Source organism: Leuciscus leuciscus, assembly GCF_965113295.1.
Source record: "Leuciscus leuciscus genome assembly, chromosome: 14".
Lineage (NCBI taxonomy): Eukaryota > Metazoa > Chordata > Actinopteri > Cypriniformes > Leuciscidae > Leuciscus > Leuciscus leuciscus.
In genome coordinates, this window is record NC_138738.1 from 30,536,593 (window position 1) to 30,557,802 (window position 21,210).

At 37.8% G+C, this 21,210-nt stretch overlaps 1 protein-coding gene across 1 annotated transcript; it reads left to right on the plus strand.

The window, feature by feature from the left end:
- The first annotated feature begins 6,036 nt into the window (after window positions 1-6,036).
- Window positions 6,037-20,505, plus strand: kcnj3b (potassium inwardly rectifying channel subfamily J member 3b). The gene is made up of 3 exons (XM_082136896.1): window positions 6,037-7,535; window positions 8,178-8,394; window positions 18,431-20,505. Exons 1-3 carry the CDS (start codon window positions 6,861-6,863, stop codon window positions 19,138-19,140), a joined length of 1,602 nt encoding a protein of 533 aa, XP_081993022.1. The 5' UTR covers window positions 6,037-6,860; the 3' UTR covers window positions 19,141-20,505.
- Window positions 20,506-21,210: the final 705 nt, after the last annotated feature.

Sequence of the window (21,210 nt, forward strand, 5' to 3'; positions counted from 1 at the left end):
TTAAATTTGATGTATTAAACAGCTCACAAACATACTTTATCACTAGAAACATAAAAGTATACTTATCACTAGAAACATAAAAGTATACAATCATTTAAAGTGCTCCTATTATGCTTTTTTGAATATATAGCTGTTTGTGAATGTAAAATGTCTGCAAAGTTTTAAACATCAAATTGCCTGACAAATAAAGTTATTGCCTCCTAAAGGAAAGAATCGAATCTGAACTGTTGAAAGGAGTCATCAGCAATTCCAGTCTCACTTCCTGTAATGTAACATACCTATGTAACAATGTAACAAATTTGCATAATGCCCACTTATGGTCTTCACGATGTATTCTTTGACCCGCCTTCAAACGCTGTAGTTGTAGCTGAGGCCTGGAAGAGTTTGGTTGAGAAGACGCTGTTTTCAGTAGTACGAATCCACTTGAAATGCACTTCAAAAGTATAAGGACTCGCACTTGAATTTATAAGGAAAAAAACGATGTCAAACTCTGAGGAAGCCCCCGGAGCTGAAATTCAGATAGGTGTTTCATTTCCGACACACACTGTAGACTAATCACAACAGACTGGGTCATCTGATCAATGAGAGCACAGTATAGGCTCTCTGAAAGGAGAGGTTTTGAGAGACTGAATCTTCGAACAAACCATTTTCAGAATGAGGTGATGTACAATGTAATTATGAATTATGAAAAATAGCTTAATAGGGGAACTTTAAGACATTTCTCCTTATATATAACACTTTTTGGCATACAATTGAAAAGAATATCTATATTAAAACCCATTAAATAATTCTTTTCATGTATGTTTAGCAAAAGGACTCAAAATAGCCACATCCTGCTTGTCTTTGCTTCCAAAAGAGCTTATAGGCTACTGTGCATGTGTGAATGAAGAGATATTCCTGATGAAGTTCTGTTACAGTCTTCCACTGTGGATAGTGCTGACACTTGCAGAGCAGCAGAGTCAGTCCATTACAGACTGGAAGTCATTTGCATGACTCCAAAATAGCACACTTATTGCGCCCTTATCTTCCAGCACCCCGCCCGGCTTGAAACCGTAAGAGATGGAAAAGGACACACAGGTGTGAAATAGAGTTCAGAGTGAGTGTTTTTCTTCAAGATTAGGTATTGCTGGTCATAACAGTTTGATTTAGAAGCTTTATCAAATGAAGAATGTGTTTTGTTAAAGAAAGCTTGTTCCCCCTGCTCTATCTGGCACTGATGTGACAGTATATTCATCACCTGTATCTTCTTCATCCATCATTCTGACACGTAAAGGGCCAAATATATTAAAGGCTGGATATGAGTTATTTTATGATCAATTGTATGTTGGAGCAAAATATTTGATGACCTTCAGGGTGAGCATGTCTGTTTACATTTTGAAATCAAACCTGGGGAAAATTCTGTCATTTCAATGTGTTTTTCTTGCTTAGTCTTGTTTATGAAATTAGCTTATAGTAGTTATCATTTCGGGACAGAATTGCTTAGACTTCTCTCACTATATATATATATATATATATATTCCTCATCCTTTAGCATTACATTATATGATCACGCTCTTATTCTTGCAAATGCTTTTAAACCATACAACCACAATAAGACTCAAAAGAAAACGCAGTGCGGTACTGACGCGCGTCTGTGAATCTCCTGTCGTCTCGACTCGTGTGCACTGTTTTGTCAGCATCCTTGCAAGCACAGCCTTAAATTAGTTAAATGAAGACTTAAATGAAAGTAAAGAGTTGTGAGAAAAGGGGATGCGTGTCAGATCCACACGTGTGGAAGGTCTTAAAGTGACAGACTAATAAACCTGCTGCTGTTTGTCAGTAAAGTTAATCAAAGAACAGAAGAAAAAGAGTAAATCACTCACTGCTCTTGACTGAATAACTTTTGTAGCTTTAATAAGGATTAATGTATATTTAATTTAGAATTTATGCAATTAAGACTGTAAAGTGTTTGATAATGTTATACATTTCTGTATATATCCTACTTGTTAGGCCTACCTGAAAATCTTAACGAAAACAATAACTTTTTGTGCATTTTGACAGGGCAAGTAAAGATTGAGCCCTGATATATTGAAGGGCACAGGCAAATGTGGCATTTATTATAATGGTATTATGTGAAGATTTTTTCAAGTTCCCTTAAATTAACCTAAATTATTTGGTATATTTTCTAAAGCCTAATAAATGTTAAAATTTATAAATTGATTTTTAATTATGCTGTAAAGTTGAATGGCTATAATGGCTAAAATTGACAAAAAAAATCTGTTTCAGAGAGACATCAGAATTATTGGTAAAAGTCCAAATCATAGTCTCTGCTGCACCAATTTAACTGATATAAATACTAATATAGAACATCGCATAGAAACCGTGTCTATTCCTCGTTTAGTGAGATCAAATAATAAATCTACTGTAGGATCTAGGAAAAATCTAATTGTTATTAAAACAGAAAATGTTGCTATTAGTAAACAAAAACAATTTCTAAAACTAGGTCTTCTAAACATTAGATCACTCACACCTAAGGCAGTTATTGTAAATGAAATAGTCACAGATAATAGCATCAATGTACTTTGCCTTACTGAAACCTGGCTTAAACCAAATGATTATTTCGGTCTAAATGAGTCTACTCCATCTGGATACTGTTATAAGCATGAGCCCCGTCTGATTGGTCGTGGCGGCGGTGTTGCAACAATCTATAGAGATATTCTCATTGTTACTCAGAAAACGGGTTATACGTTTATTTCGTTTGAAGTACTTGTACTAAATGTTACGCTCTTAGATGTTAGAAAAACATCCCTATTATCTCTAGCCTTGGCTACCGTATATAGACCGCCAGGGCCTTACGCTGATTTCCTAAAAGAGTTTGCAGATTTTCTCTCAGACCTATTAGTCAATGTCGATAAAGCACTAATTGTTGGAGATTTTAACATACACTTAGATAATCCAAATGATGCGTTAGGGGCTGCGTTTACAGATTTATTAAATTCATTTGGGGTCAAGCAAAACGTCACCGGACCAACTCATCGTCTTAATCATACACTCGATTTAATTATATCACATGGAACCGATCCAACCGATATAGATATCATTCCACAAAGTGATGATGTCCCTGATCATTACATGGTAACTTGCATATTACGTACTGCTGTAATATGTCATGCGGCGCCGCGTTATCAACCAGGCAGAACAATCCTTCCATCCACCATAGATCATTTCTCAAATTGCTTATCTAATCTGTCTCAGCTGCTGCCTGAACCCAAACAAACAGATGAACTAGAAGAACTAACTAGCACTATGAGCACCATTCTCTCTAGAAAATTGGATGTGGTTGCACCTATTAAATTAAAAAAGGTCAGAGAGAAAATTAAAGCACCATGGTACAACAATACTACGCATGTTTTAAAAAGAGAAACCCGTATTTTTGAGCGTAAATGAAAACAAACTAATTTAGAGGTCTTTAGAATCGCGTGGAAAGACAGTATGTCACGTTATAAAAAGGCCCTAAAAGCGGCCAGGGCTGAGCACCTCCGCAAACTAATAGAAAAGACAATCCAAGGTTTTTATTTAACACCGTGGCTAAACTAACAAATAAACAGACGTCACTCGAACAAAATATCCCGTTACAGTTCAGTAGTAATGATTTCATGAACTTCTTCACTGAGAAAATAGAAAGCATCAGAACCACAATTGTAAACGTTCAATCTTCAATTGCGCCTTATAATTCAGCTTCAATTACCCCCCCTTAAGAACAATTACAGTGCTTTACAACTATAGAACAAAAAGAGTTAAATAAACTTATCACTTCATCTAAAACAACAACATGTTTATTAGATCCTATACCAACTAAACTACTGAAAGAAGTGTTACCTGTAGTGGAAGAGCCTCTCCTCAATATTATTAACTCGTCTTTATCTTTAGGTCATGTTCCAAGAACATTTAAACTGGCAGTTATAAAACCTCTCATTAAGAAACCATAATAAATTAGACCATAATAACCTAGCAAATTATAGACCCATTTCAAATCTTCCATTTATGTCTAAAATATTAGAAAAAGTGGTGTCTGCTCAACTGGGCTCTTTCTTGCAACAAAATGATATCTATGAAAAGTTTCAGTCTGGATTCAGACCGCACCATAGCACTGAAACTGCGCTCGTTAAAATCACAAATGATTTACTTTTAGCTTCTGACCAAGGCTGTATCTCAATAGTTTTACTTGATCTTAGTTCTGCGTTCGATACTATAGATCACACAATACTCTTAGATCGACTACAAAATTATACTGGTGTTCAAGGACAAGCATTAAGCTGGTTCAAATCATACCTATCTGACCGCTACCATTTTGTCTATTTAAATGGAGAAAAATCGATCATAACTCCAGTAAACTATGGAGTGCCGCAGGGATCTGTGTTAGGCCCTCTGTTACTCTCAATATATATGATGCCACTTGGAAATATTATAAGGAAACATGGAATTAGTTTCCATTGTTATGCTGATGACACTCAAATATATATATTTCATTACGGCCGGATGAAAACGCTAAATTTTCCAAATTGACAGAGTGTGTTAAAGATATAAAAGATTGGATGACGCGTAATTTTCTTTTATTAAATCCAGACAAGACAGAGGTAATACTTATCGGTTCAAAAAACCGCCCACAAAACCTCGCACAATACAACTTTAACATCACAGGATGTCCTGTTACTTTATCCTCTACAGTAAAAGACCTGGGTGTTATACTCGATTGCAACCTGTCTTTTGAAAATCATATTTCATATGTTACAAAAACAGCCTTTTTCCACCTTAGAAACATTGCTAAGCTACGTAATATGCTATCAGTTTCTGATGCAGAAAAGTTAGTTCATGCATTCATGACCTCGAGACTAGATTACTGTAATGCTTTATTAGCTGGTTGTCCTGCATCCTCAATAAACAAGCTACAGTTAGTCCAAAATGCCGCCGCTAGAGTTCTTACGAGATCAAGAAAATATGATCATATAACACCGATTTTATCATCACTGCATTGGTTACCTATAAAGTTCCGTATTAATTACAAGGTATTGCTACTGACTTATAAAGCCCTAAACGGCTTAGCTCCAGTCTATTTAACGGATCTTCTATCGCCCTATAATCCATCGCGCTCTTTAAGATCACTAAATTCAAGGCTTTTGGTCATACCTAGGATATCCAGAACCACCAAAGGAGGGAGAGCATTTTCACATTTGGCTCCAAAACTCTGGAATAGTCTTCCTGATACTGTTCGTTGCTCAGACTCGCTCTCCCAGTTTAAAACTAGATTAAAGTCGCATCTCTTCAGCCAGGCATTCATATAATATTTTTAATCTTACAGTTCAAACTACAATCCGGCCTCTAGCTCATAAATGCCAGAGGAGAACTGGCCCCCGACTGAGCCTGGGTTCTCCCAAGGTTTTTTTTTCTCTCCATTAGATCACCTGATGGAGTTTTAGGACACCATTAGGTCACTTGATGGAGTTTTTCGGTTCCTTGCCACTGTTGCCTTTGGCTTGCTCAGTTGGGGATATTTTGGGGATATTTCATTAAATTTTATCAATCAATAAATTCCACTTGAAACAAACCTTGTTGTATTATTTTAATTTAATACTGTGAAGCTGCTTTGATACAATCTGTATTGTGAAAAGCGCTATACAAATACACTTGACTTGACTTGATACTGGCATTTTTCACACAAAATTTTACATATAGGCTACTGTCTTTATGTTGTTTCTACATTGATTTGGAGATTTAATGTGAAAAAAGATATATTAAAAATGTTAATGTTAGGTGCGATTCATCTTGATTAATTACAGAAAAATATGCGATTAATTCGTATTAAAAAAAATAATCGATTGACAGCACTATTATATATATATATACACACACATTTTGTTGAAGTACAAAAGTGCTTTGTGATTTGCTATTGGTGTGATGATGATCTCATGTGAGTGACAGGTTGTCCCGCCCTCACGCCAGTAAACACGTCATCAGAGGAGATATGTCACTGCAAGTGGGAGGGGAAGTTACTATGAATAAAGATTAGGAGGAGGGCGCATTAATTCGTAAAATAATAAAAAATTATAATAACAACAACAACAACAATAATGTTCACGGATAAAATATTTATAATAATAAATACTGCAATATTCCCCAAAAAAAATTTCGATGCAGCACTATTGTTCAGAGAAACATGTTACAAGTGCAGCAAAAAAAGATGTATCCAACACAAGAACACGTGTTCATCCCTCCCCCACCTCCCATCTCCACCACCCTCTCAGAGAAGTTTCTCTTATTTGTCGGGGCTGGAAATGGAGTTGGAGAGCAGGAGACGCGCAGTGCGCAGGAACCAAGAACAGTGAGAGGACGAACAGAATCAGATATCAACGCTTGTCAGCTGAAGGGAACAGCAGAGGCGGTGAGTTAAAACTTGGATAGGATCCTTTGGGCGTCTACCAACTACCATCTTATCAAATTGGTGCGATACACCTGGGGAAACAGGAGGAGTGGATGAAGGTGGACGAGGAAGTGCTAGACTGCGCCAAGCCAATCTGAGATTACAAATTACTCGCATCCATATTTCACCACATTTTACAGCCTCGGCTGAATGAGGTTTTTTTTTAGTTATGCGGATTCGGAGAAGACAAGAAGATCTGCATCGCCCCATCCCTGGACAAACGCGCTGTTATTGACAAACTCCTGCGGTGAGCCTTAAAAATAACTTTTTTTAAATGATCTGCTCAGAAATGTGGGAGACTGTTGTATCTGAAGTGTAAAGAAACCCTTCAGCATTTTTTTCCCCAGGAACAAGCACGCAAAGCATTCTCGTATATCTAGGACAACTTTATTAAGCGTGAAGGATGTCAGCGTTGCGGAAAAAATTTGGGGATGATTATCAGGTGGTGACCACCTCGTCCAGCGGCGGAGGGTTCAACCAGGCCCCCGAGAAGAAAAGGAAACGTCAGCGCTTTGTGGACAAGAACGGCCGGTGTAACGTCCAGCACGGGAACCTGGGAGGAGAAACCAGCCGGTACCTGTCGGACCTGTTCACCACACTCGTGGACCTCAAATGGCGCTGGAATCTATTCATCTTCATTCTTACCTACACGGTGGCGTGGCTCTTCATGGCTTCTATGTGGTGGGTCATTGCCTTTATACGTGGAGACCTGAACCAGGCCCACGATGACAAGTACACACCGTGCGTGGCCAATGTGTACAACTTTCCCTCCGCTTTTCTGTTCTTCATCGAAACTGAGGCCACTATCGGATACGGTTACCGCTACATTACAGACAAGTGCCCGGAAGGCATCATTCTCTTCCTCTTCCAGTCCATCCTAGGCTCCATAGTGGACGCTTTTCTGATCGGTTGCATGTTCATTAAGATGTCCCAGCCGAAGAAACGCGCAGAGACGCTGATGTTCAGCGAGCACGCGGTTATTTCCATGCGTGACGGCAAACTGACCCTGATGTTCCGAGTGGGTAACCTGCGGAACAGCCATATGGTCTCCGCGCAAATACGCTGCAAACTACTCAAAGTGAGTACACGACTGGAACCAGTTAACAGGAGAGAGAAAATCCAAGCCACATAGAACATATTATGTGCGGGTTACAATTCCATGTTAGAGATATAACATCAAGCTTGACGAGTGGATATGGAACAAATGCGTATCATTTAATATTTAATGTGTTCAAGCTAAGATTCATTCTTTAACCTCAAGCCTTGACAAATGAGAAAGACCTGTAATTTGATGTCCACCTACAGAGGACAAAGTATTGATCCGCTCCATGCGACTGGATGCAACTTTCCCTTTCGAATCACTGTAGACTCTTTAAAATTAAGGTGCTTTTCACAGCAGTGCCGTAAAAATAATCATGTTTGGTTCCCCAAAGAACCCTTAAGTGAACAGTTCTTTTTGAAGAACTTTCAGTGTGAAGAATATTTAATTAATCTAATTAACCCTTTTCCACTATAAAGAGCTTTTTGTGTAATGGAAATATTCCATGGTTCTTCATGGTACCGTAGATGCCAATAAAGAAGCTTTATTTTTTAGTGTATATTCATTAGACCCAGTCTTTATCTCCCTCACTCACTCACTCACACACACACACACACACACACACACTCTCAATCTAATTGATTTATCTTAAGTATTTATTTTTTCTACCTTTCCCCTTAGTCCCGTCAGACTCCTGAAGGAGAGTTTTTGCCTCTGGATCAACTGGAGCTGGACGTTGGTTTCAGTACCGGAGCCGACCAGCTTTTCTTGGTGTCTCCTCTGACAATCTGCCATGTGATCGACTCCAAGAGCCCATTCTACGACCTTTCGCTCAGGTCCATGCAAACAGAGCAATTTGAGATTGTGGTTATCCTAGAGGGAATCGTGGAGACCACCGGTGAGTTTTACTCGTAACATGCATGAAGCAGCAAATAGGATTTTAAAAAAGAAAGAAAGAAAGGAAAAAGAAAAACCTGGCAAAAACCATGAATGCTGAAATTTGATTCACATTATACACTTTGTGGTTCACAGTAGGCCTACATTTCCACCATATTGCTAATATATTTTCAGTAATATTAAGCTCATGTTTGTTTTGATTGAATCATGCACACTATTTACAAACTAATGCAATGAACAGAATGCTACACATTTTTTGTGTGCGTATATTAATAGAATATTTGTGCAGGCTGAAGGTGTTTGCGTGGTGTGGTTCAGTGTGTGTGTGTGTGTGTGTGTGTGTGTGTGTGTGTGTGTGTGCGAGACAGCAAGTTTGCTGGTGCAAATCGGCTTTTTTATGATAGAAAAGAATGAATGTTGGTGTCTACTGCAGTAAAGATGGAAAGAGAGAGAGAGACGTGTTATATAAGAGATGATACACAAAGTTATTCTTTCGTTTTGCTCTCTGCCTCATGCTTCTTTAGTCTGGCATGCTTGGAGATTAAGCCACCTGTCAATCAAATCACAGCTCACCTTTACTTTCTCACCCTGCAGCACATCAATCCATACATATACGAGACAGCACGCACTTACAGTAAGAAACAGCATTCGCACAAGCAACAATGGAAAATCTCTGCAGCAAACACACTTTATGTACATACTTAATTAGATTCAGAATCATACGCTTCCATAATCTCATTTAATTAAAATAATAAAGAAAACACAATCATGTTGTCCGGTCCTCCTCATTGATCGCACATCTGAAAATTACGCCTACAAAAAGTGAAGGGATTTGCGGGTAAAAAAAAAGAAAAGAAAAAAAAAATGTACAGTTAGTCAGCACTCTGTTCTCCCCATTGTGAATCAGTTTCCATAGCAACTAAATCGGCCCCTTCTTAAGCGGTCTCCATACAGTAAAGTCTCACCGGCTGTTTGAAGTATGGAGACAAAACTTGTTTTTAATCAGCCTCACAAATCAAATTCTAATTACGTCTTATCAAATAATTCATTAGACATTTTTAATTATGCCCTGTAATTATGTCTAGGTTTATGACGTGCATGTGGGAATACAGCACAAATTTGTTATGCATGTGTGTTTGTGTCCATGTGTCCATTCATTCTAATCTTCAGGATTAAAGTCTTTGTTTGGACACTTCTCTGTATATGAAAACTCATATTTCACATAGCGGATACCGGGCTATATAGTTGTCACAACGGCTACATCTCAGTAAGTTACATGGAAATTTTTACTCAGAAAAAAAACAGAGGTTTCCACAAAAATGTATCAGTGTAATTGTTTTTGTTTCTTGGCTTCAATCAGCTAATCCAAGCAGACTTACATTTGAATCATTTTTGTGATTTCTATCTTCAAAACTAAAATATCAATATTGTCACATTTTTGTAATAGCTCTTGGATTAAGAAGGGAACAACATAAATCTACACTGGTTTAAGTTAATTGTTAATTAACTCTAGAATCAAAGTAAAAAAAAATCCATAAACATCAGGTTAGGAGCTTGTTAAACATTTTTTATTGGGGCAAGTTATCAAATGTGCGCAATTATAATTGAATCCACTTGCCAAAATAATGGTTTGCTGGTTTTAATGGTGTGTTATCTTTTATATTTTTGATGTTTCATGAATTGTACCATCTGATAATTCCCCCACACTGTCAGGAAAAATGTGCAAAATGTGTGACCCGATCTCAAACACTGTAGTTGTAGCTGAGGCTTGAAAGAGTTTGGTTTGTGTTGTCGACATGTCGAGAAGATGTTGTTTTCAGTCCTGCGATTCCACTTCGCATGCACTTCAAAAGGATGAGGACTCGCACTGGAATTGATATGGAAAACCGATGCCATTGTTTGTGTCACTGTGTATCAAGTGCTGAGGAAGCATCCGGAGCTGAAATTCAGATATGGTAATAGGCGTTTTGTTTCAGACACACGTTGTAAGCGGTGGACCAATCACAACAGACTGGGCCATCAGAGTAGGCTCTCGGAAAGGAGAGCTTTAGAGAGACTGAATCTTCGAACAAATTATTTTCAGACTCTTTGAGAAATGAGGTAATGTGCAGTGTTGGGGAGTAGCTAACTACAATTAGTGACGCTACAAACGTAACTACATTTTTCAGTAGCTTGAGAGTAGCTCAGTTGCTTTTAAATCAGTGTAGCTAACTACTTTTTTCAGCAAGTAGCGGTGTAGCGCGACTAAAAGCTACATTCCGTTTTGCCACAAACCTGCAATGCATTGAAGCAACGTAGTGTCATCTTATTAGATCACAAACTAAAATTGCATTACCGCCATCTATTGTTTCATCCCAAATCTTGCCGCTTTACACTTCACCGAGAAGAGATTGACTGATGAATGATATTTTATTAACAAAGTTTGGGAGGAGCATGTTCAGATAATTAACACAATTAACATGGGAGGAGCTCATCCAGTCAACTCAATTAGCATCAGGAGGTATATATACAGCAGACTTACCTCTTTTCTATGAGAGTTTTCCAGCATTCCTCCACCACCCCATCTCACTTCTAACTATTCCTATCCCAACCTTGGATGGGGGGAATACTCTGGGATCGGGCCAAAATTCCGAGCCCGGAGCCCTACCCTCAGACAGCACGCCAAAACACAGAACCTTTACTCTATTTAATTACATGTAAGTGTGAACTCGTGAATTATGCAAACAGGTGTGGGTTGATCACATGAATCGACTACTATAAAGGTTACACTTTCGTATGTAATTTAGTCAAACCCAAGATTAAAACACTGTCAGCGTTGAGTGCGCTAATCATACGTCATAGACTGTGATGTAATTAAAATGGTTGTGGTGGGTTTCAGAGCGAAGCGCAGTGTGTTCACGCGAGCAGCTTATGATTTGCATCTCAGAGCGCTCTGTAAATGAGCTCCATCACTGCGTGTGCTGGGAGATGAACCTGCATTTTTGACTACTCCCGAGGATCCAATTTAATTCGCATACATTTTGTTGTAGCAATTTTGCACTATGACAGTCAGTTTGAGATATAGGCAAAATTTTAGTATTGTGTGTGTCTTTACTTTAGATAGTTTACAAGATAAAACAATAGGCTACTCTTTGAAATCATAATTGTACTTAAAACATTCTTCATTCTTCAAGCCACAGGTTCAGAGTAGCTTCCCCTACACTGGTAATGTCCAATGTATATTACGAGGGGGAAAATAATTTTGATCTTGGATGCATGTAAACCTGTTGTAGGAGACTTCCAAAACAAAATTAGGAAGCTTTAAAAAATCAGTATCTTGGAGTAGTAATATGTGCCATTAAGTAACTACTATGAACCTTTTAGTCGTAAAAAAAAAAAAAAAAAAAAAGTACAAAGATGTCCCTTTGAGGGTACTGTCTCTGAAGGTACAATATTTGCAGATTTGTTTGTCCCCAGCACTGCTTTCAGAGCATGTTGTCAAAGGTGTGTTCAATGAACTGTATCTTTCTTCCTGGACAATAACGGTGGGAATGGTTGTTTTGTAGCCGAGACTTTAAGGTGTGTTCCTATACAGAAAATGACTTTAATAAAGCTACTCTGAGAAATATTCTCTGGAGTAACAAGTTTGACAACTAATCCCAGTCTCCTATGACTCTCACAAAATGGCAGGAGGAAGATTTTGACATTAATGCATTAATTTCCTTCAAGCAGAGGCAGTGACTTCAAGGCCAAGGAGTCTCAGAGGAACAGCCCAGAGCCATCCATTGCCCTCAGAGATAAACATGACAGCTGTGCCAGCATTCACATCTGTCAAATTATGTACAGCTTTTCACATTACACTGCCAAAAAAAAAATAGAAAAGAAAAAAGGCACTCTTAAATAAAGCAAAAATATTCCTAAGCAAAAACTCTGCGCGAGTTAAGAAAAAATGACGCGAGCTAACATAAATTTAATGGATATTTGGAATATGAAGACTGCATTCAATTTGTCTCATTCAGTTCAACTTATTGGCAGTTTGTTCAAAAGACATAATAACCTTGATGTAAATTCATAAAGCAGGATCTGTAAATGAATAAATTAGAGCACTTGCACTTTTGTTGGATCCTTGAATTTTTATTTTCTAATTCAACCTAAAATGCATGAAATTTATTTGATCAGTAGATGTGTTTCAAACCTTTGACATCAGCATTGTTAGCACTTTATTTTCCATCAGCTGAGCTGTAGAAACACTGGTAATAATATGGTGAATTAAGAATATAAAACTATTTGAGAATAAAACATTGCTCGATATAAGACCTCAACATTAGAGTGAACTGCAAGTTAGACTTCATTTTAAAGCAAGTGTTCTATTATTATGGTCCATTCATTTTACTTTATTTTTTTAAGTGCCAATAATTTTTTGTACTTTAAATAATTCCTATTTGTTCACCACATTTTATAAAGGAATAGTTCACTTAAAAATGAAAATTTTGTCATTTACTCACCCTCAAGTTGTTTCAAACCTGTATGAATTTCTTTCTTCTATTGAACACAAAAGGAAGATATTTTGTAACCAGACAGTTGATGGATCCCATTGGCCTCCATAGTAGGAAAAAAATACATCAACTGTCTGGTTAATTATTGTTAAGTAAACTATTCCTTTAAATAACTGTGCAATAACTGGACTGAATTGTGGGCCAGTCTCGTTGCATAGCATCTGAAATGTTGTTTTGTTCATTTTGAAATGCCTTAGCCTTAGTGTGTCGTCAAAGTGGTTCAGTATTATTACCTCCCAGTTCTGTTTTACACGACTGCATTCCCAAACAGCAGGCATCTACCTCCGAACACAAGATAACATGACCGTTTATTGTGTTTCGTCTGCACGCTCTGAGGCGCACGTCATTTATGATGTAGGCCTATATCTCCTACTGCAGCAACTCAATTTTTCTTAGTGATATTTGGCAGCAGTTTATCAGAAAGGGATTTTGTTTTCTTCGTCTCGCTGGATGGAAACAGTGCTTTATTGATGAATATTTTATGCAAAATTCCAATTTTGCGTACAAAGTCTCAGGTCAAAACCTCAGAGGAAGATTTTTGAGGTTATTTTGAATATTTGTCTATATAACATACTTCAAAATACATTCCCTTAAGTTTTAATACCTTGTGTAAATGTTACTTCTCAAATAAATGTATCTTGTTCTTGGGATATTAGTTATTTCTGATGAAAAACAAGACAAAGAAATTATTTTTTGACGTGTGGATAGCTTGCACTCACTTCCCTGTAATGCAAATTACATTTTAAAGTGTTCTTCTTCTGATTTTAAATTTTAAATTGCATGGCTTTTTCTCAACATATCAACTCTTAAAAATGTAATGAGATTCTTGATTGTTTTGACTTGTTTTGACAAAAAAACAAAAACATGACACAGATGTGCCTAACGCTATGATGATGGTGTCACAACCATTTCAATTAAATGCAATCAATACACATCTCTGAAAGCCTGACATAACAAATTGAACATTTAAACACGCTGTAGATAAGATAAAGCATCTGAAATGTGTGCCTGTTGAAGAGTGCTATTTATCGAATGATTGTGTATATATATAAAAAAAAGCTAAAACTGAAGAGTGCTATTTATCGAATGATTGTGTATATATATATAAACAAAAGCTAAAATTACAAAAACAAAATCACTAAAACTTTAACTAAAAAATAAATATGAAAATATGAAAACCAAATTCACACTATAAAAGGATCTCGGTGACACTAAAATAGCACTAGGCTGGATTCACTTAGTATCTTAGTAAATATTGAGTGGCATGAAACATTAACCATTTAGGCTTGGAAGAAAAAAAGTATTGGCATTATTTATTGACTTTTTATTTTTAGTTCCTGGCCTGTGGTTTCAGAATTTCAGAAAGTTTTATTTCTTATGCATTCAGCAGTGCAAGTTAACGGGGCAGCTCGGTGCAACCGTCCCAAAGGGCCTCAGCAAATCAAAAGAGAAGCACTGCTTCATCCCCCCAGGACCACACACTGTGTGTCGGTGAGATACAGGGGAGAATTGGGCACAGCTGCATGGCCAATTACCGTTCAGAACAGCCAGATAGTAGAGTTTACTGTTATCTCACACCACAGAGACAGACAACAAGAGTGAAAGGGAGAGTGTGAGATAGGGACTGAGAGAGAGTCGAGATGATAATGATGGTTAATGCTATAGGTGTGTTAGGAAGAGACACTAAAATGGACAGGAGGGAATGTGGAGCGAGTATAGGGAAAATCAAGGAGAATGAGCGAGAGAAAGAGAGAAAGACAGAGATGACAGAAACAGGTCAGGCAGTGCACCTCTGTGGCAATGGAACCGAACACTTGATGACGGTCACCATAGAAACAGATTATCCCTCTTGGAAATATAAATTGTTCTCATAACTGTCAGATGTTGGAGAGTAGCGGTACCATTTTTTTTTCCTGGTGGAAGCTAATGTGCGCGAACGGTCCTCCCAAATGCAGAAATGAAATTTGTCATAATGGAAGAATATGGTATGATTATGTAAGCCGAAATCGCAGGGAGCCAGACCTGATTTCAACTTCGACTGAGACCTTACCTTCCCCTCTCCCGGCAAACAACAGAAAGCCTGTTAAATATTTCATAAGATGAATAATATTATGTTATACTGCTAAGCCCAGGATTTGTCAGCTCAGAAAGCAGGGCTTTTTTTGTAGTAAGGGAGGATAACCGCGCCTGTGTTTGTGTGTGTGAGAGTGTGTAGGTGTGTGATAGTCGTAGGCGGCATTACGTGAGAAAAAAAAGAATGATCTTGACTTTCAAAAATCTATAATGTATGTTTTGTCTTGCTGGCTTTTTTATATTTAGGTCTGAGGTTTATAATGTGCACTCGGCAACCGTCTCTTTTTAGTCTGCGTCTGCTTCCTTCTGTCAGGAGAACAGCACAGCAGTCCCGGCGCTTTCTAAACACCTTCATCCAGATGCTCAAATCCCTGTCTAGATCCTCACAGTATCTCTCCTGCAAACATCTCAAATCTCCTCTCCTCTCTGACAAAGAACCACACTCCTACATGGAGGCACGGACGGTTTTCAAGGGACCGTCTTAGCAATCGCAGACGGAAGAAAAGCGGACCTTTCTTGTGTGATCAAGTGTACTCTACGTCAAGCACGGTGTTGTTTTTCAGTCGGCAATTGCCTTATCTTAGGTTTCTTGCTACTGACTGATGTAGAACGGCATGTTGCAAATCCATTCGCTTGTTAGGGGGTTCATAAATATGAGATCTTTATAGTGAAGGCTTTGCACGCTTTAATTAAGGAGGGATGTTCGCTGGTGTGGGTGATACACAGATCTAATGAATTTCCCACAGATAAAGCTCTTGTTTTCATGCAACCAAATGGACCGTGAACAGACGTTCCCGTGGGTGTTGCTCAACAGTAAATGTGCTTGTGTGTGTGTGTGTGTGTGTGTGTTAGGGCTGCAACAAACGATTATTTTGATAATCGATTAATCTAACGATTATTAGAACGATTAATCGACTATTCATCGATTATTTCGCCGACTAATCAGTACGTTTGGAACGATTATTCAGCCTTTTTAATTAGTTAAAACACGGAGTTATACATATTCTAACTATAATATAAAAAAAGAAAATCACTTCAGCTTTTGAAATGGTTGTTTTAAACAACTTTGAGCAACTAAACAGGTCATTCTCTTTAAGTTTTCAGATTTCTGTCCAACTCAAATCACACACAAATGCTCTCTAAGCATTGTTTAAATATTCTGTTCTCTTTCAATAGAAAAAAATAAACAAAAAAAATTATCAGCTGCATTACAGACACACTTAAACTGCAAACAATTATTATAAGAATCTTTTATTTTTATTTTTTTATTGATATGACAATTGAGCTGAGCTGACAGAGACATTCTCATTCACCTTTTAATTTACAGTATAAAAAATTAACTGACATGATATTCTTCATAACATCTCCTTTTGTAAGTCTTCATGAATATGTAACAAAATACAGGCAAGGGATAAGACTGTAATAACGTTACCTAATAGAGCTACAATAATAAAAACAGCCCGACTCCTAAGCTCGATCAAGCTTTATTCTATGCAAAAATAAATCATCACATTACTGTAATTATATTATTATTGTTAATTATTATTGCTATTATTAGAAGTATTGCATTCTCTAAAAAGAGATTTACTGCTAGTTATTTAGCTTCAGCTGGAGAATATTCACCTCTCACCGGCTCGTCTCGTGCCGGGTTTTTCCTCTTTAAGTGTTTTAACATGCATGTTGTGCTCCCGTGAAAAGCAAGTTCCGCCTTGCATGTATTGCATACGACAGCATTCTTGGTTTGCAGTTTTGTGAAACTTTACACACCTTGCTAGTTCGGATTCGTTTGCACTCCGTCATAATTCGCGCTGTGTTTTCTTCTACCGCAATAGCATTTGTAACGGCTGCATTACACTCTAGCGCTACAGCGCCGTAGCGGTCAAATCGCGATATTGCAGGCCCTTACATTAGGTCACGTGGGATCAAACGACTACTCGACAACAAAGATATTTGTCGACAATTTTTTATTGTCGACGTTGTCGACAATGTCGACTAATCGTTTCAGCCCTAGTGTGTGTGTGTGTGTACACGCACACCCTGTCAGTAATGCATCTATTAGTTTTAGTCACCCAACCATTGTTGCACAGTACGTATTTGTTGTTGTACAAAGTTTGATGTAAATTTTATTAATAAGCTGTTCCATCACCTTCGTTCGCACCTTGGCTTGCTTAGTTGAGGTTTAGGGATGTGTTCACACTTGTAGTTCGGTTATTTTGGTCTGGACCTAAAAGAATATAATACATTTAGTCCTGATTCGCTTAGCATTCACAATGTCATTTTTAAAACCCAAAGAAACAAAAAAAAACGTATTTTCCGACAGAACTTGACAAGCATCAAAAACAACGCTGTGTTCTGGGCTAAATGCGCTCATTTTTGTGCTCAACTCTTGAAGAGTTTATAAAATGTGTAAAGGAGTCAAAACAGCAGCAGGAATTCATCCATTGCAAACAAATGAAGATCTGAATGATTCTGTCCTTTTTAGGATGTTTTTGGTTCGTTTCGATGTCTTTGGTCCATGTTGTGTTCATATTTCAGTCAAACCACACCAGAGTTCTTTTTGAAGCAGACCAAGACCCATCTTTTCAGAGGTCTTAGTCCACTTGTTTGGTGCTCACTAGGTTTCGGATGGCTGGATTCACACTTAAATTAACAGCAATAACAGAGCAATTGCACCAGAGTCCGTTTTAATCAAACCAAACCTGCAAAGTGTGAACACACCCTAAAAGACACTTAATATTCAGTAATATTATCAATTTGATTACACTGACAATATCCGATGAGAACAAAACTTGCACTGAATTGATTTGGATGATGACACTATTGTCTTCTGTAGACCTACTTTATAGCTAAATCTAATTTGTTTCATAATTGACAAATTTTGCGACACTTGTTACTGAACTACTGAACAGTTCATCTGAAGTGATGAACTTAACACAGTAATTGAACTGACCTGAACCCACACTAAACTGACTTGAGCTGAATAATGACACTATGGTCTTTTTAGAGCTGCTTTACAGCAGAAATTGAATTTATTGATGTTTGCATCATTGATTCTGTTGGATTTCCCTGTTTATTACTGTGAAGCTTCTCTGAAATTCAATTAAATTCATGTTTATTTGTTTAGCGCTTTTCACAATACACATAATTTCAAAACAGCTTTATAGAAAGTGCATGAGTCTATATTACAGTTTAGAGTGTTCTCTTATCAGAGGTAACTGTTCAAGTTATGTATTTCAGAAATGTACATATACAAAGTCACAGTTAGCTAAAATGCATTAATTTAAACAATTTAATAATTTATTGCAGATACAATGAGCTCACTGAAGTAATGAATACTTCAATCTGTATTGAATAAAGCGCTCTATAAATAAACGTGACTTGACATTGTTTCATTCATTAAATTAGTTTTGTTTCTTTGTATTATTTTAGGTATGACATGCCAGGCTCGCACTTCGTACACAGAGGATGAGGTTCTGTGGGGTCACCGTTTCTACCCGGTAATTTCTCTGGAGGAGGGTTTCTTCAAGGTCGACTATTCGCAGTTTCACGGCACTTTTGAGGTCCCCACACCTCCGCACAGTGTTAAAGAACAGGAGGAGAGTTTGCTCCTGTCGTCCCCTCTGACGGCCCCCTCTTTATGCCACAGCGCAGGGGGGGTGACGGAGGGCAGCAGCACTCTGGAAGGTCTGGATCTTCAGAGCGATGCAGAAACGGGCTCTATCAACATAGCAACCCCTATGCCCACCACCAAAATGCCTGCCAAATTTCAAAAGCTTACGGGACGGGACCCCCCCTTCCGGGACGGCATGCCCCGCAAGCTTCTGCGCATGAGCTCGGAGATCACCTACAACCTGGGTGACCTGCCTGTCAAACTCCAGCGAATCAGCTCAGCTCCAGGTGTGGCAGAAGAGAGGCTTCAGCCAATCAGTGCCATGGAGGACAGACTGGCTCCCAAGCTGGGCTTGGTGGGCGGGACTGAACACATCAGCCAATCAGTGACAGATCTGCCACCGAAACTGCAAAGGTTGGCTGGAGGGGGGGTGGGTGGAATCGGAATCGGAGGACGAATGGATGGACATCTGCCTCCCAAACTGAGAAAAATGAATTCGGAGAGGTTCACGGGCTTGAGTTTTAAATGAACTTGACTTCTATATCTACACGTTTCGCCCATTTACCTCCTCTGAAATTGCAATCTATACTTTTAGCAATTTATATATGGATAAATTATTAGATTAATGCTAATCCTCTGCACAATCTGGCATGTTTTTACCGCAGACAGCATGAAAGCAGAATTCATTCAACACCTAATTACAGAGAATATAACAATATTCAACACTATTTAACAACGATTCATGATATACCTTTTATATTAGCCTGTTAGCCAAACATGTTTTGAGGGGCTTGCCTATATTATGTATATCTTAAAATAGAATATCAATATAATTATCAGAATGCAGTGTCAGTATTCACTGATAATCCATGGTAACTAATGTTTTTAAAGAAGCCAATGGCTATAACCTGAGTTAGTCGTTTGGTTTTTTTAATCAGTGGATTGGTTATTGAGTTTCACAATAACACATTGAGAGATTAGTTACTGTGGTCTTTAGACTTAAAGAAATGGGCGCTGTGCATTTATGGAAATTTTGATGATCCGACTCAGGTTTTTTTTTTTTTTTTTGTATCTATTGCATGATCAAGCCAGATTATCTCACGTCAAAGATTAAGCCTTAAATATAAGGAGCCAAATGTAAAATACCAAACATTGTAGTTTGGAAAGCTTTTAAAAAGGTTGCCACTTTTAAAGCTTTTCTTAGCCACTGTGGAAGAGTAAGGCTTTCACACAGTATTTCACATTTGGCTCCCAATACTTAACTGACTTTATATATGATGTTTTGTCAATGATTGTTTTCTGCTGTTCTCCATTTAGCAGTTTAAGCTTAGTTGAAATGTTCAAATATTTTCCTGACCTGAATGACTTGAGTATTGCGATGGGTAAGGTGGATAAAAGTGGGGGATGGAAACCATCAAAGACTGAAAAGAGCACAATGGATGTGTATATCTGTTTTAATATTCTTTATAGATAAGACCTTGTCGAAATTGTTATGGCTTTGTTTATCTCTTGTGTTTGAAAACCGAAGCAATAAGATTATAAATTGCAGTGGAACTTCTGACTGGAAAAATCTCGTACTTTATGTTATGTTAACGTTAAATGGTTTTACAGTTTTCTAATTGTGTTTATCTCAATACATTCTATTCTACTTCTGACGAATATAAGAATGGCACTTGGTGCGGTTTATAATACTGTAATAAATGTGTTGTGATGTGTAACAAGTCTATTATAAAAGGAAACAACTGATGGATAAACCTCCACCTGAACTTTCATCACAAAATAAGTCCAAAAATGAATCAAAGCTATGGGTGGACTTGCCCATGTTCGACGCATATAAGCTCATTGGTATTGGCAGAGGTCTTCCCCACAAATAAAGCAGTTTGATCTGGTATGACCCAGCTGTGTGGATGACTGGCAGCTTGCTGCTCTTTGGAGGTGTTGGATTGCTTCAAATGCCCTGAGAATTCTATTCTCATGGTTACTATTGATGGATTTTCTATGCAGAGAAAGCTAACTTCACAAAAAATGTCTGCCTGCTTTTAATCATCATTGCAGTATGTAATAGCAGAAAACTTTAACACACGCTAAATAGCAGGTCGAAAGATTACTGAATTTTAGAAAACCCACACTTTGGAAGTGCCACACAAAAAAGGTCACCTGTGCAATTCCCAAGTTTTCAATTATTTATCATTATTAATTATTTATAATGCTTGAGTGGAATTATAAAGCTCTTTCTGTAACAACTGGGCAGGTTTGTCCTTTCCATGTATCCCAGCGGCTTTGCAAAATAGTGTGCCTTGCATAGTTCCGTAAAGTGTTTCTCGAGACAAAAGTTAGTTTTCATCTGATACAGACATTTATTTACTTTGCCTTTCAGAACAATATGAAATGGTGGTGTCAATTGTGAAAGAGACAATGCGAAATCTGTGTGAGAGTTACGTTAAGATATACAAGCTGCAGGGGCTCCACGCGGTTCTTCGTTAAATGAATCCCTCGATGCGACATCCCTAGGAAACATTAACACATTACCTCTCCACAGGGGACCAATATCCTGAACTTCTATCAGCAGGAAGCTAATTATCTGTGTGTTTGAAAGAGA

What these genes read in the sequence shown, in the direction of transcription:
- kcnj3b (XM_082136896.1), top strand. Translation starts at nt 6,861, where the DNA reads ATGTCAGCGTTGCGGAAAAAATTTGGGGATGATTATCAGGTGGTGACC. An exon ending in TACGCTGCAAACTACTCAAA is followed by an intron (nt 7,536 to 8,177) that starts GTGAGTACACGA and finishes CTTTCCCCTTAG; the next exon opens with TCCCGTCAGACTCCTGAAGG. An exon ending in GGGAATCGTGGAGACCACCG is followed by an intron (nt 8,395 to 18,430) that starts GTGAGTTTTACT and finishes GTATTATTTTAG; the next exon opens with GTATGACATGCCAGGCTCGC.